Source organism: Lampetra fluviatilis, chromosome 4 (genome assembly GCF_964198595.1).
Source record: "Lampetra fluviatilis chromosome 4, kcLamFluv1.1, whole genome shotgun sequence".
NCBI classification, from domain to species: Eukaryota; Metazoa; Chordata; class Hyperoartia; order Petromyzontiformes; family Petromyzontidae; genus Lampetra; species Lampetra fluviatilis.
The window spans coordinates 6599299-6616248 of NC_136278.1; the positions used below are offsets into that span (position 1 = coordinate 6599299).

Below are 16950 nucleotides of genomic sequence, written 5' to 3' on the forward strand. Positions count from 1 at the left end.
ACGACTCGTGGCTTATACCATAACAGCCTCCTCCCATCCCAAGTCCTAACTAACTCTGCTCAACACCTGCTTAACCTTTGAGAGGTGACAAGATAGGACGCATTTAATATGAATAAAATATCTCTTGGCTAAGCATGTTGAAACGGGGATGGTGAACATTACCGTTAAGCATTTACCTATACAGAAATACGCATCACGCTAGCGTGTGTGTGATAACCACAATACAAAAAAAATCTATCCACATTCATAAGCGGGCACATTAATTGACAGAATCCACGTCACACAGAATTGCGCAAAGAGGGAACACCTTGTTTTATCTTGCCCAGACTCATCCTCCACCCCCCACCATCGTTCCTTCTCCTCCTCCCATCCCTTCAAAGCACCCCGCCCCCTACCAACAATCACCATCACCACCACCCCCACCACCACCCCCATCCCACTCAGCGCCCAACCCCTTCCCGCTGCCAGCGACTCGTCCAAGCAGCCCCGACTCCACCACACCACACGACCGTCTTTGCCTTCCTTTCATTCCGTCTAGCGGACAATCCACTGCGCTCAATTGCACCGCGCTGCGTAGCAGGCAAACACATTGGTACACGCTTACTAACACGCGCAAGCCTTGCACGCGCGCAGGAGGCACATGCTCAAATATACATCCAGTAAGTGTACACGATTATAGACTGCGCGTGCAGCTGCGCACGTAACACACCTTCAGACCAGATCCGTACCTTTACCACATTAGGGCATTAACATTTTTCACCGGACAGTGAATGCATCAACACATATATTTAAAAAAATCAGGGCATACATAATGCATACCACGCCTGCATAATACTCCTTACACCGTACATACACGCGCAAAGACAAAGACACGTGCGCACGCACGCACGCACGCGCGCGCGTGCAGTGACATCGACTCGCACCGAGGGCTCACACACACACAGCCGCTGACATCATCTCGCAGGCGCGCACACACACACACAATCCGGCATCATTTATGAAAAAAAACCCATCCATACATAACATACACACGTACACACAGAGGGGACACACACACACACTCGCACTCGCTCGCACACGGAAGAAGGATAAGCAGAGAGGGAGAGAGCAGCAACGTGACGAATCCAGACTCGCGTGATCCTGCGTGATTTTTTCTGAAGTGAATGCCTCTCCTGCTGCTGCTGTAGCTGCTTGTGGCGTGGTGCTGTTGTGTAGCTGCCGCTACAGCTGCTGCTGCTGCTGTAGCTGATTGTGGTGTGTGCTGTTGTGTTGCTGCCGCTACAGCTGCTGCTGCTGGAGCTGATTGTGGCGTGGTGCTGTTGTGTTGCTGCCGCTACAGCTGCTGCTGTTGTAGCTGCTTGTGGTGTGTGCTGTTGTGTTGCAGCCGCTACAGCTGCTGCTGCTGTAGCTGCTTGTGGCGTGGTGCTGTTGTGTTGCTGCCGCTACAGCTGCTGTAGCTGCTTGTGGCGTGGTGCTGTTGTGTTGCAGCCGCTACAGCTGCTGGTGCTGCTGTAGCTGCTTGTGGTGTGTGCTGTTGTGTTGCTGCCGCTACAGCTGCTGTAGCTGGAGCTGATTGTGGTGTGTGCTGTTGTGTTGCTGCCGCTACAGCTGCTGTAGCTGATTGTGGCGTGTGCTGTTGTGTTGCTGCCGCTACAGCTGCTGCTGTAGCTGATTGTGGTGTGTGCTGTTGTGTTGCTGCCGCTACAGCTGCTGCTGTAGCTGCTGCTGTGTGTTGACATAGCCGCTGTCAATAGCTGCGGTGGTGTGTTGCTGCTGCTGTTTGCTGATATAGCCGCTGCTGTGGTGTGTGTGTAAGCTCCTGTCAGAGCTGCTGGCTGCTGCTGTTCTTGCTACAGCTGCTGCTGCTGCTGCTAAGGCTGGGTGGGCAAATCGAGGACCCCTCCTGCACAAGAAGACGCACCACAGCCCCATCATCATGGGGAATTACGGTACAGCCGGCTTTTGGATCAGAGGAGGCTACAGCGAGAGTGGACACGGTCACGCCAATTATACCACTTACGGTAAGGCGAGACATTGAGAGTGCAATGATAACGTGATGGTGATGATCATGTTCGGAAATTGTTTTTTATTGATAACGCATGTCCGTTCTCGAGATGATAATAACAATGCACGGTTTATTAAAGCTCGCAACGCTAGTGGCAGTGGACTTGTGTGTGTGTATGTATCCCGGGTGGCATTGTACACACGCGTGAATCTCTATATATGCCGTATTCTGCCGTACTGTTTTAAAGAACCATTGATTATTACCATTTCTGGTTCTTTCGGTAAAGTCACGTAGACATAAAAAATAAATGACGGACGCTTGTGTTGCGACCGAAACGTCGTGTTCTTTTATTATTATTATTTTCTTCTACCTACGTGACTTTACCGAAAGAACCAAGAAGATGAATCCCTGCAGTCACGAAAGCTTAAAATCAACACTATTACCATTTGCTGGGCGTTCACGCGGTTTTCAAACGCAGACTCGTGTCAAACAGGGCGCGTCAAAGCGCAGCGCGCTCACAGCCGAAATCTGCACGCATCTCCGAACGGATTGGTAAGATGCAGCATGATGCTAACGGTGAATAACAAACGCTACGATGGGATCTCGTTGTGTCTTTTCTGTACGTATAACGTGGAGTTGAATTGATGTGTGTGTGTAGTTGTGTTACCTTTAACCGCCGACCTTGATGGTTGGGGTTGGAGGTGGTGGTCCATGGGTCGTTTGAGGGCTGTTGTTGTGTGTGCCACTCTCTCATCTCTCTGCCTCTTTGCCTTGCCTGTCCAGACGTTCGAGATTAAGTCACGGTACAAAGCGAGGTACAAGGGAGAATGGGGGTGGGGGGGATTCACGTTGTAGGCAATCGACGATCGACTCTGTAGTTTGTGTGTTCGTGTAAAATATATTTGCGGATGTGTTGTCGTGACAGTTTGGGGGTGGAATGGTTGAAGGTGCCCCCTGAACTTGTCAGAGCGCTTCCTATTCATATGCCACGCGGTCTCCAGCGCGCAAGGGAAGTGATAATGCGTGGTGGCAGTGATCAATGCTGCAAGGACAAATGGGTTATTATCCCGTCACTGTCCCATTTCCATTCAGATCACTCGATTGCAGATACTACACGGTATCGTATTTGTTCAAATGTCAATATGGTACCAGAGTTGCCGGGTTATGAGACGGATTTATCCCCGTGTATTTTAAAACATGAGTAGGGCTAAAGTAGTGTCTTTTGTCAACGTGACACTTTTTTGCTGATTGGCCGTGTCGGGTGGTGGAGGGTTACGACACATTTATAAATAACGCGATCTAACTCAAACACGTTTATTATGAAAACAAAAGTAGGTTGTTTGTCTTATAACAATCCAGTGTGTGTGTGTGATCAGATGTGTGTAACGTGACTGACTTGATTGCTTGGCACAATTATAAGGGTTGTATCTCACTGACCGGAGGCTCCGTCTTGTCATCCGTCAAGAGCGATGCACTCATTGTGACAGTCGTACAAGGTAGTCGTCACACGTTGAAACAATGTCCACTGCGCATGAGCACAAACTGTTAATCATCGAGGCTCGCTCGACTTGAATTTCGCAAAATCAAATGTATCCGTGAAGATCAAAGAAACTTCGATGAGTGAACTTGCCCGCGTGATTGCAAATGTATATTTAAATTTATGTAAGTTGATGACTAACGCCGGAGCGTGTGCTTGATCATGCATGGCATGCGGCAGGAATGTCACATTTGAAGACAACAACACCGACTACTCGTCACTATATAACAGGAAGGTGGGGTAGTGATCGGTAAAATACGAAGCTGTTTGTACTACTGTATGAGAACTCGACTGTGTTTAATAAACGCTTGCGCCAGCATTCCCGGACACATTAATCAAATATAATGCAACACACCCGGCGGTCATAGTGTGTGTGTGTGAAGCGGTGGTGCAGTGGCTATCACGCAACGCTGTGAATCCAAGTTCGATTATCATAAACGCTTCATGTCAGCCTGGATTCGCCCCCCCCCCCTCCACTTCATCATCAACACGCAATAATCATCCTGGTGAGATATGGGCAAAACCCACCGATAATCGACACCCTATCAGTGCCGGATTATCCTAGTAACAAAAGTAGCTACATATTCTACGGGCCCCGCACTTTCAAGGGCCCCGCACTAAATGCTTTCAAGCTATCAATTCCGATTCAGTGATTCTGCACTTGCTCTATTACTATAGTACTATACTGCCTTCAACTTTTATGAACGACTGGGTGTTTAAGGTTAGCGATTTGTCGTATTATATGGCTGTATAGCAAATGAAAAAATACAATTACTTTACCATGCAAGTTAAACATTGATGTGTTTTAATATATACGTGTTTTATTTAGGGCCCCTTTATAACATCCGCTACAGGCCCCGCACTGCACCCTATGGGAAAGACCTTTAAAATCATCATTAACTAATGGCTGCCCGTAAATGAAAGAAAGTGGCAACCTGTTCAAACGTCTAAAGAAAATGACTAATTTATAGGGAGTCCTAGTATTTGTGTACGTCAAGCGAAGAGTGTTTTGGATTCGATCGTTTTTCAGATAGAACTGCCTGAGATAAACTACACTCATTTTAATGCTGCCGTAGCAACTGTGCTGTGTCTCCTTTGTCACCCTGTAAACACGAAAACTGCCACCACCGAATCGCATTACAGTACTATCTTTGGGCACGTCATAACAAGTATAGTATGTAATTTAATGTTGGGTTTGTCTATGGTAGCATATAGTACGGGGTAGACCCGTGTGATTCAAGAGAAAAAAGTTTAGCTGGAAGCATATTATATTTTTTGCGACATAGAATTGTAATGTATTACTTACTGTTAGTAGCTCAGCTTATTGGAGAGTATATTTAGTATACTGATGATACTATGTAGTTCATACTTTAGTTTTTTACGTGGTTGTTTAGTAACTGCAGCTACATACTATTAACATTCCTTCCCTTTGTTAATGCTACCCTTATCCCCTCCCTTTGATGCAGCTAATCCTGCATAATGCACGGGCATAATATGACTTTGAAACCCCCCGCCCACCTCCTACGCATTTCCCATAAATATGCAAAATTCCTTTTGATATGCAAAATATTTTGTCAAGGCGCTTTTCTTCCCCCCTCCAACCCAGCTTAAATATACGCTCCAAGCTTGGTGGTGTTTCATTCTTCACCTGAGGATGGCTGCTTGCGTTGTGCCCGAAACGTCGTGAGAATTATTTTATTATGTTTTATTTTTATTATTTTATTATTTCCATTCTACGTGACTTGACCGAAAGAACCAAGAAGAAGAAGTGGATATCCCTACACATTTGACATTGAGTTTGCGCGCGCCTTCGCAAGAGCCCGACGTGCTGTGTTACATTCTGTCGCTTGTTTTGCCCACCAAAAATTGAACGAGCGGGCGAAATACGTGTATCTTGCAAGTCGCCAGCGTTTAGCCGTCCGGCGGTTCGTGAAGAAGGAGGAGGACATGGAACGTCGTCGTCTTGACGTGTGCATGCGGTGGAGTTTGACGACGCCGCGCGTGGCACGTGGGGGGCCGTAACCTACACTCGTTGTTTCTTTCGGTAAAGTCACGTAGGTATAGAATAAAATAGATCACGACGTTTCGGGCGCAACACAAGCGTCCGTCATCAGGTGCGAAAGCATAGTCTGCTGCTGATGCTCGGCGTTGCTCCGCTCTGCGCGCACGAATGCAACGCAAGGTGACTTCAAATACGGCTGGGTTTATTTGCAGGCGACATCTCGAAGGGGTGGGGTGGGGGGGGGGGGTAGGCTATTATTACGCCTCTCTGCTTTAAGAAGAAAGTGGGGGACCCCCCCAAGGCCCTCGATAGGAATAGAGCGATAATCCTTAAGCTGCTTTGTCGGTCGAAGCACGTGTTTCCCCAGCCAGGGTTATTTTGCTGCGGTGCATTCGTTCGGGCGTTCCGTTTGACAAGAGCCCAAATATGCCACTGATGTGAGGACGGTCTGTCACCGTATGCTCTTAATTTAATGTCCTGCTCACTAATGCTACGTGAAACAGTTTATTTGCATTGACTACTCGATTGGTTACAGATGAGCATAAATATAGGGATAATGCTGTATCGGGGTGGCAGTGGTGGTGCAGTTGTTCGTGTTCTGCAGTATGAACCCTGCGATCGAAATTCTATTCCCGCCCATGAGAAACATCAGTGGATAGTAATCTCTAAACTGGTCCCGGGCTTCCCTGCCTTTACCAACCCACACAGACCAGCGAAGTGAAGTTATGGTCAATCAATCGACTTGGTTTGGAAGGGGCCTTGATCCAGTAGTGGACTTACCAAGGGCTGCACGTACAATGTCAAATCACAATGATATGTTTATGATTACACATTTTTTGTAAGATACAGTATAACCAAACCATATGAGCATGGTAAACAATATATTTCTGTAGACATGTCTCGTTTTGTATTTGGGTTTTGGGAAAATATTTAAGTAAATGTCATTTATGCAAGAGTTATCTCGTGGTTCGAGCACTGTACCAGTGACCTTTGACCTTTGCTTCTCGGCCATGGCTAACATCACTGGCAAGTGATGCAGTATGTTCAAACAAGTATGGTCTAATGGCCACTATTGGGGCCTGAAATGACTTTGTACGGCAGGTAATGTTTTGCATTCTTCACTGCAAATGTGGCAAAAATTGCATTGGCGGCACATGATATTTCAATTAATGCTGCTCTTTTTTAAAGGACAATGCTGATAATTATCCACACCTTAAGTGTGAAATCTAAAAACCTGCGAGAGATTACTCGGCATCTCATGAGGTCTATTTACAGGCCAGCGTAGTTTTCCCATCACTGTAAGAATTATTGAATCGACTGCTACCGGTGCCAAAATTTTTTTTTAGTTTTTTTATTTCTGGTTAATAACCTGCGTGGATGGACAAGCACCCCATAACAACTGTAGGGAGTGGAGTCGTGGCACAATGGACTTGGGTTTACTCACGACTGAGTTGTTTTTGAACGAGTCCCTGCACCCCCTTTACCAACCCACACTGACCGGTACGGTGAAGTATGGTCAAATAACACTCATGGCCAACTTGGTGTAGAGTGGGCCTTCATCCAGCAGTGGATTGGTAAAGGCCATATTAAAAAAAAGACTACGTGATGTTTTTTTGTGGGTGAATGTTCTGACAAAACGGTACAAATTACCGTGTTATGTCGAGGACAACAATGTGTGCTGTCAGGTACCTTGTAATGCAACAGTTATACTGGTAGGAACCCACTGGTTCCACCAGCCCACAGGGGATTATTGTGTCCGTCCGTCGTGCAGGGAGGGGCTGGGTGGGGAGGGAGGGGCTGGGTGAGGAGGGGAAGGTGGGGAGGGGCTGGGTGGGGAGGGTGGGGCTGGGTGGGGAGGGTGGGGAGCTGTCGGGGGGGAGAGGGTGGGGAGGGGCTGGGTGGGAAGGGTGGGGCTGGGTGGGGAGGATGGGAAGGGTGGGGAGGGGCTGGGTGGGGAGGGTGCTTGAGGGGCTGGGTGGGGAGGGTGGGGAGGGGCTGGGTGGGGAGGGTAGGGCTGGCTGGGGGGTGAGGCTGGGTGGGGAGGGGCTGGTCACCCCGTGGTGCCCTTATAAAACTCAACGTTTAACCTACTCACGCCGGCTTGTGCCCGCCCTCACAGTCGGCCATATTTGCGGAATACACCACGCCGCCGTTGACCCTGGCCATTGACCGAGCAACCCAACGTTCCTACCAGCTCCCTCCGCAGGAATGTGTTGCTCGTACGCACATGCGATGGCGGCAGCTCTGGGAGGCCTTTATCCAGCAGTGGATTGATCACGGATGTTGATGAAATGAGTTGCTATCATCATGCCATTTTTAAAAAATATATATATACTTAGAATATTTGTTTCCATTCCAACACCAGCTAATGTGGTTCAGGATCGTTAGAGGGCAGTGCAAACAACAATATCTATGGTACTGTACAGTACTTCTGTGCTCCCCTTCTCTGTGTCGCCTACTTTCCTTCTCCGTGCTGCCTGCCTTTACCAACACGCACTGACTCAGCGTGGTGAAGTATTCTAGATTTGAAGCTTTCGTGACTGCAAGGATTCATATTCTTAGGTTTTTTCGGTAAAGTCACGTAGGTAAAAAATTTAAATTAATAATAGTAAAATAAAAATAAAATAAAAATCACGACGTTTCGGAAGCAACACAAGCCTCCGTCTTCAGGTGGAACAGTCACAGCACGATAGCTCTATCTCACTTGAGATACAGCTATCGTGCTGTGACTGTTCCGAAACGTCGTGATTTTTATTTTATTTTAATTTTACTTTTATTAATTTACAGCTATCGTGCTGTGACTGTTCCACCTGAATACGGAGGCTTGTGTTGCTTCCGAAACGTCGTGATTTTTATTTTACTTTAATTTTACTTTTATTAATTTTATTTTTTACCTACGTGACTTTACCGAAAAAACCTAAGAATATGTGGTGAAGTATGTTTAAATAACCCTCGCAACCCACGTGGAATGCTGTGGCCTTCATCCAGCAGTAGAATGACAAGGCTCTACACGTACAATATATATTTTCCATAAGACAGTCCCTCCAGAAAAACGCGATTATGCGATCGCAAGATTTCACGCAAAATCAGCCAAAGTCCGCATATTTATGCGGGGGGCGCGTTTTTTCAAATACGCCGCACTTTCGCCGCATAAATTGCAGATTTCCGCGCGCAAAATATGCGGGCTTGCATGATTTCATAATCCCCGCATTTTCGTTGCAAAAAGTCACATATATCTTAGCAGAAAGTTGAAAAATGTTGAATGATTGGCCAGTGTTAGAGGCTACGTAGTTAGTTTTATTCAGGAGTTTATGCAACTTTACAGTTGTAAGATTGCACTTTTTTGTTAGTAGTATGTAAATTTACATTACTGTAAGACTGTACTGTTACTGTTTTGCTTACGTTACTGTGCACTGAAAACACTTATTTTAACAGAAGATGTCTGTTTTGTATAGCTACCTCTGTAAAACAGGAAGCACACATTTTATTTTTTTTATATTTTATTTATTCATTTTTACAGAAGTTGTAGCATATTCATTTTGTAAAGCTACAGAACTTGTTCGACTCAATGTTTTGTAAGTTTGAGCCATCTGTTTGTTAAGGTCTGAAATAAAACAAGATGAGAACTTAAATATTCCCAGCACTTTCTGTGATGTAGTATGCTTGCTTATCATAGGAAGTAATAAGAAATGACTCTTTACATTAAAGTAGTAGCCTAGTGAATAGGGTGTTGGGGGAATCACTTTTTTTTCTCTTTTTCATCAAACCGCAGTTTTTGCAAGTTCCCGCAATTTTTGCAAGTTCCCGCAATTTAATCGCATAAAATTGCATAAATATCCCGCATATTCCATCGCATTTTTTAAGAAAACGTGCCGCATAATCAACGATTTTTGCCCGCAACAATCACCAAAAAACTCCGCGTTTTTCTGGAGGGACTGATAAGAGGTTTTTTTTGGGTTAGATCGCGTAAATATATAAATGTGTCGTTAAAACCCGCCACCACCCGACACAGCCAACAGAACGTGCCAATTCGTAACTAGTACAGCACACCGGTGTGTTGGAGAGCCAAGCCACAACATTTACAACCTGAGTACAATATATATTTTTTTCTTCAAGCACATTGCTGATTATAATAGTGCCCACACACTGTTATGCAATCTTTCAGTCACATTGCACAGCCAAGGGCTGTGTTTTTAATTTAGAAAATTGTATCCTCACAATTAATCGTGTTCACTGCAATAAAGTGATAAACTTTCCAAAGCATTAATGCACTATTCTGGCAGATTGGATGGGATCCTCATGCAAGGCAGTGGGTTGCCGCTTGTGCATGCTAAGTGTTTCCAGTGTGTGTGGGTAGGGACAAAAGGCTCCCATCATCATCGCTCAAGCCAGAAAAAAAAACAAACGCATTGTAATTTGATATTGTCCACCACTGCCAAACGTCCAGCTCTCAGACATGATCGCACCTCGGCGCCGATGACTGCAATATTGTACAAGTGCCTTCACCTGGCGTTAAAGGCCCAATTAATCCTATTGCATTATTTAACCTTCGCCAGAATACGGAAATTCATTGCAGTCCGAATGCAGCGATGTTGGCCAAAACATCCAATATAGAGTGGATTTTTCAAGCCAAAACCTTCGCCAGAATACGGAAATTCATCGCAGTCCAAATGCAGCGATGTTGGCCAAAACATCCACTATAGAGTGGATTTTTCAAGCCAAACCCTTCGCCAGAATACGGAAATTCATCGCAGTCCGAATGCAGCGATGTTGGCCAAAACATCCACTATAGAGTGGATTTTTCAAGCCAACCATACATTTCACAAAGACAAAGATTTTCCCCCCGATAGCCTTGACAGAATGTTGTGGCAAGTGCTGTTAGCAAGTACCTATGAAGGCCAGCACGGCACACGAGGGGGTGGGTGGCCGGCACCATATGCCTGGCCGTCTTTGTCTCCTGAGTGGCGAAGTTTTTACACATCGCACCAGGTACTCATGTGAGGCTGAGCCGACGTAGGGGAGGCCCAACACCGGTTAAGATAATCGTCACTGGTGTTGACCGTGAGCGGGAATCGAACTCAGGTTGCTGGGTTCGTAGCGCAGCGTAGCGCTAACCGGCACACTACCGCTCCCCACATACATTTTACGGCAATGTATTCAGATGCGTTTACACTGCCGTCGTGTACTGGTCACCACGCGGGACTTGAGAACCAGAGGTGGTCAGTCAGGTTTGATCTCCTGGCACAGTATTTAAAATAATGTCCAAGTTTTTTTTAAATCCGCCCCCCCCCCCCTGCCCGCCTCCAAAACAGGTTACCACCAGAGTTAGTCGATCGACTAACTCTTGTCACGTGTGGTGCGGGTAAAGTCTGGGTACTGCCACCTTTGACAAGTTGACTGGCCAATGTGGAAGAGTAGGCCAAACATTCCCTCTAGAGCTTGGTGCAAGCCAGAAATTTCCGGCTGCACCTTTAGTCCTCGCCCGGAGGCTGCTTGCGAGTGATTTAATCACTGTGTAAAATGTCGATGCGTCCTAGCATGTTACTGCAAACGTGAATTCAAACAAAATAACTTTAACCGAAAATATTAAATAATCCAATTCTATGTGGGAAACGTGATTCAAATCACCAAGAAAGCTAAGAATGGGGCATTGTTTCACAGCTATGATGTAACGTGACATGTTTAACCTCAACGGATTGATATAGCCACCTAAATAGTATAATAACATCTGTTTGGCGGTTTTGAATTTCTGCTCCCTCAATGGAAAATATTATTTAACATAAATGTTCAACTATGCAACAATATATGTGGGACACGTGTAAGACGCTGTGCGTTTTATCTGTGGTAAATATACAGCCCTTTCGCCAATCAACTGCTGTTTAAGGGCCTCCCACAATGCCTTCTTAAGTCTTAGGGGTTATTGGACAATTATTCACCACCCTGGTCAGTGTGGATTGGTAAAGGCAGAACGTATAGACGCGGGAGCATAGAAGTATAGTACACCACTGCCCTCTGTTGCCCACCACGGAATCCCACAGCCTATAACACCTGTTACTATGCATGGTGGTTGGACATCCGAGCAATATGCAGGTTCAGCTAGGCTTTGCTTTCAAGATGTGATGGGACCGGGCACAGTTCTGGCGATTTGGTGAGAGAGTAATTTCACATCTTAAATAAAACTCATCAATTCCAATTCTGTGATATGGTGCATATTACATCAAATACGTAGAATAGCAGCAGCAGAAGAAGAAACCCCACAGTCGTTTTTAATATGCAGTGAAAAAGTAGTGACCGATGTTTTATAGCTAGCTACACGGTGGGTGTTTTCTTTTTTAATACGCAGTGCCTCCATATAATTGCCGTATCGAGCTATATTTGAAGGGTTAGACATAGCACACTGATTGCGTCCACACTTAAGTTATGCCAACTGCTGATAACGGCTGCGGTAAGGGGAGACGGCGGTGGATGGAGGAGCCGTGGTTCTTGAGAATCTTATTAAGCCAATCACTGACACACGTTTTAATAAATTGCTTGGCCCATAGTCCGACTGGGAGTGAACGCGGATATGTAATCAACTGCTGCCAATCACAATCATTAGATACTTTCTTTCAAGGTCATAATCCGTACGAGATTGGCACATCAATTAATTTATTTATTCTTTTTATGATTATTAACAAGAACCCATTGTGTACGCACCTAGATTATTATTATGGTGGTGGGGGGGGGTCTAGGCATATTAATGATGTACGTGTATGGCTGTTCCTACCTGGCATGCTTTCGATTTTACTAGCCGAAAATGATTACTCTCCGTCAATTATCGTGTAAAAATTATACCCACCTCGACGTCTCATTTGGCTTCATTGTTTTGTGCATTTCATTTTCAGAACCAACGAAGCACATTGCATTATGTAGGACCACGAGGGATGGCATGGGGGAGGCCTTCATCCAGCATTGGATAGAGAATGATTACGAGGATATTGATAGTTCTCAAACCCCTCTCTTTTTGTGGTTCCTGAAGATTTCACATTATACATCTTTAGTGTGCTGTAGTAATGTACAATAAATATATAGAGAGAGATTCCTTTTGTAGTAGAGGTGAAACTTGACATTACCTGGTGAGAACCCACGGAGACTTCGGGTCTCTGTTGCAAGGGCGACGCAGGCCGAAAAGTGACGGCCAGTACAATGTGATCCGTTGTGTGAAGATCGGTCTAAGCATCCTAAGTCCGAACATAAAGATCGTCAAAGAGGAAGGCGATGGAAACCAGAGGACGTGAAGGAAAATGTCAAGTTAGTTCATGCTTAGTCGTGACTTGGGCAATGCGTCAATGTGACAGTTTGTTTTGGGCAGGATCCATTCCGTGCTTGCATAACCGCCGTGTAAATAGAGTAACGGTACTTATTCTTGTATCTTTCGGTAAAATCACGTAGAAGGGAAATAATAAAATAACAAAAATAAAACATTAATATTCTCACGACGTTTCGGCCACAACACAAGCAGCCGTCCTCAGGTGAAGAACAGAGCTGTCGGAAAGACAGCTTTTGTCTCTAAAACTGCCTTTTAAGTGTACCTGTTGTAATAGATTTCTCATCCGCGTATGCTCTTTGTATTGACTAGATGCATAACATTGCAACAATAATATGCAACTCCATTGTGACTACACTGCTCATGAAGGCCTGCCGACATGGCATCAATCGTGGCGCTCAATTCAACACAATGGTCAGTGCGGGTTCGTAAAGGTGGCTATTGGCAACGGTTCAGATATCATTCGCCACAGATGTTAGTCGTGACCCGGAATTTAAATGAGATCACCAAGTTCACAGCGTCATGCGTTAACCACCGAGCCACCGGTCCATATCAGTTTTAAGCATGGACAGGCCAGAACTAGCAGCGGCATGGCCAACTTTTAATCATAATATTGTTAAATATCGATTTAAGCTTTCGTGACTGCAGGGATTCATCTTCTTGGTTCTTTCGGTAAAGTCACGTAGAATGGAAATAATAAAATGTTTTATTTTTATTATTTTATTATTTCCATTCTACGTGACTTTACAGAATATCGTTGTTTGCCGGAGCAGTTTGCAATTTAAATGTTTTAATCAACGTGCAAATTATTATGCAAGGGTCGGTATTGCTGGCTGAATTCCCTGACTGTCGTGCACTTCAAGCACGACGGACTAAGCATGTCTCCCCTTTTGTTTTTCGCATGCTGCTGTTTATATGCGCGCGTGTACGAATGTGATAGGATGGCATTTTGAAAATCTTGATTGATAGCAGTTATTTCCAACTAGGAACTGGCTTTTTTCCTGCCAAAAAGAAGGAAATCCAATGTGTTCTGATCTGACACAGTGCTTTGGCAGTCTTCTCTTACACGTGTCTAAGCCAGGCTGGCTGCTGACTGCTGAGCATGCTTAGGAGCCACTGGTCCTTGACTATGAGGTGCATAATTGTCCCATGTTTCCATATGCTTATGGATTTGTTGTTATCATCCCGCAGTCGATAGTGATGGACATTTTGCTCGTTTATCTTTGAAATTTTTACCCAGGATAATTGGGGCAGGAAAAATGAAAATGAATCATGCTTCGGTTACCCTTTTGAAATCGCAATGAAGATAGAATGGGATCAATGGTGTTATAAATGAGGTCTGCATCCATTTCATAGTGGGTGAATGTCACATGCATACATCACTGCTCTGCTGATTAAAAAAAACACCCCATTGTTTATTAGAAGTACGGTTGAAGGATGAATTTGAATGATGTCGTTGCTGGCCGGAAAGGCATGTAATGGTAGAGAGGGCAAAACAACTTATGAAAAACATATTGGAACAGCGAACATGTGAGAAGCATTTAGAAATATGAAAAGCTTGCTTTGCGTTATGGCCATACGAGTTAAAATCCAATCAGTCCCAAAATAAAAATGTGGAACGTAAATTTTTGTAAGCTGAACAGACAATAACAGCTCAGCTGTCCACGATATGAAAGACCAGTCAAACGGTTTGAATAAATCATTCTAAAAAGTAAACACGCTCAATACTTAAGATGAATAGATTGTTTTCTGTCACTGCACTTGTTCCCATTATATGATTAGTAACTCAAGATGGCATGCCAAGATAAGTTAAATATGATTTTGTCTGGTGCCTTGTCTGATGTCGCATTCTATAAAATAAACATTTTAACTGCCCCCCTTGTGTATGCTGCATATAATCAACAGCAGGAGGCTTCGGTCACTTTTTCTTGGAATATGCATTTGCAATGCGATTTGTTCCAAAGGCAGCAGCATCTGGCTATAGCCTCGGTACAGTTTTGTTTCATTAATGTGCCAGTAGTAGAAAGCACATGTGGGAAATCTCGAACCAAAGCCCAATAACTGGATGGCATCAGTTGAAATCCTCGTGCCAACATTGTGCCAAATCCTCTCTGCAAGCATTGGCGCAATTTTTTTTTTTAAAAGCACATATTCATTGTGAGTGGTCCAACTTGTTAAACTGTACTTAGAGCCATATTTTATATTTTTTGCTCATCGCGCTTGATTATACGAGTGGTCTTTATCTGATTAAAAGCGCAGGCATCATGTGAAGGTTTAGTCTGCACGTACACTGTGTACAATTGTGCTGCAGACTGGTTCGACCTAAATGTGGATCCATTGTACTTACTGAATATGTTAACGACCTTCAAGTTACAAAAATGTGCCGTATCACCCCAGTAATGGAATTTAATAATTCAGGACCATTTTACCGTGGTTGTTGGACAAACACAACATGTAGTTTACATGCGTAAAAAAAATGTAAACACTCCAATCAAAGCTCTAAATCATAAAAAAAAAATTCTGTTAACAATCTTGTATTAATCCATGTTCTAAGTGAAAAAAAGCTATTCATGTCTCAATCAGAAAATAGTAACGAGTTATTGAATGCTGTATTTATATATGTGATGCATAAATAAAACTTGGTTACTGAGCAATATTGGATAACTTTCAATTTATCACAAATGTATAATGCTGTAGCAAAATGTAAACTAAAATAAAAAAAATTATTTACAAAGAATAGATTATGGAAGAAAAAAAGTAATTTCAATAAATATTAATAAAATGTTTGTGTTTAAATATCACGGTGATTTTACATGGACCAAATGATGAATTTGCACGTCAGTAGCGCAAAATGAATATCTATCCCAGGGGTCGGCAACCAAAATAACAAAAAGAGCCATTTCTTTCCAATTCGGTACAAAATTCAGTATTTCAAGAGCCGCAATGCATCTGAGTACATACTGTACATACGTACATATCGTCAAGAAGCAGCCCGTAAAGAGCCGCATGCGGCTCCGGAGCCGTAGGTTGCCGACCCCTGAGCTATCCCATTCTTTGTATCATAGGGATCTTTTGTTAACACAGTCATTCCATTTGGTTGTTGACCAGAATGTATTTTCATAGGCTTACTGTAAAACGCTAATGTGTGTGCATTTCACCATTGTCAACTCACAATCAAATACTATTTTACAGATGATTTATAATATGTTAGTTATACTTTATGCTGTCAATATCATCAGCTATTGTCCATCCACTGCTGGACGCAGCCCTCCATATGCAATCGCCAATGTCATATTTTATTCCAGGAAATTAATTTGTTTTTTGCACAAAATCATGAATAAAAAAGAACAATGTTTAGCCTTTGCTGAAGTGGTAGCACTCGCCAATGATGCTACCCATGGACAGGAATTAAACTTAAGAGTGCCAGAGTTCACAGTCCAGTGTGCCTAGAAATACACAGTGGTTGTACGTGTATGTGTAGTGCCGCTTCATACATCTACTGCTGCATGGAGTCCTCCCCACAGCGTGCCGGTTGTGGTGTTTATTTGACCACCACATATTGATCACGAAGCTTTAATTGCTGGAAGTCACACTTTAACTCGGCGTGCATTGCATGCTTGGGACATGTTGGACCATATCCAGGGCAATTCAAGTCACAGCAAATATAGCTCTCTTTTTTATTTATTTATAACCACAGGGATATACTGTGGTCACCTCTGGAAAAGTCACCTGGAAACTGAGTAAAATTGGGCCTGGTTACTGCTTGCATGGGTCAACACCACGCACTACGATACTAGCAAGTTGTCGTAGGCAGCCGCTGGACTGTGCTATGTTGTAGACATATCAGTGTGCCAAGATCCGTCGTTGTAATATGGTTCTATAATTACCACGTCTGTGTTCCCTGCCTTTACCAACCCGCACCGACGAGCATGGTTTGAAGTATGGTCAAATAGCCCCTGAAGATCCACATGCGGTGTGGGAGTCCCTCGTCCATTAGTTGATTGACAACGGGGCTGTGCATGTGCACATATAGCCAGAGAGTCTCATCGACTCTCAGATGCCGCCCGGTTGAGTATTTGGTTGGACAGTGAGCAAGGCAA

The 16950-nt window shown here is 44.3% G+C and overlaps 1 protein-coding gene across 2 annotated transcripts in view; it reads left to right on the forward strand.

Moving 5' to 3' along the window:
- The first annotated feature begins 444 nt into the window (after window positions 1-444).
- The window catches only part of LOC144931528 (E3 ubiquitin-protein ligase NEURL1B-like), an 87720-nt gene continuing 71214 nt past the window's right edge, over window positions 445-16950 (forward strand). Inside the window, exons 1-2 of one of the 2 annotated variants that reach the window (XM_078855471.1) lie at window positions 445-659; window positions 1188-2021. In XM_078855471.1, the coding sequence (XP_078711597.1) occupies window positions 1937-2021 (85 nt within the window). In that variant the 5' untranslated portion in view covers window positions 445-659; window positions 1188-1936. Of the gene's footprint in view, window positions 660-723; window positions 2022-16950 lie in introns of those variants that run through there. The other variant, XM_078855470.1, reaches the window with a different exon arrangement.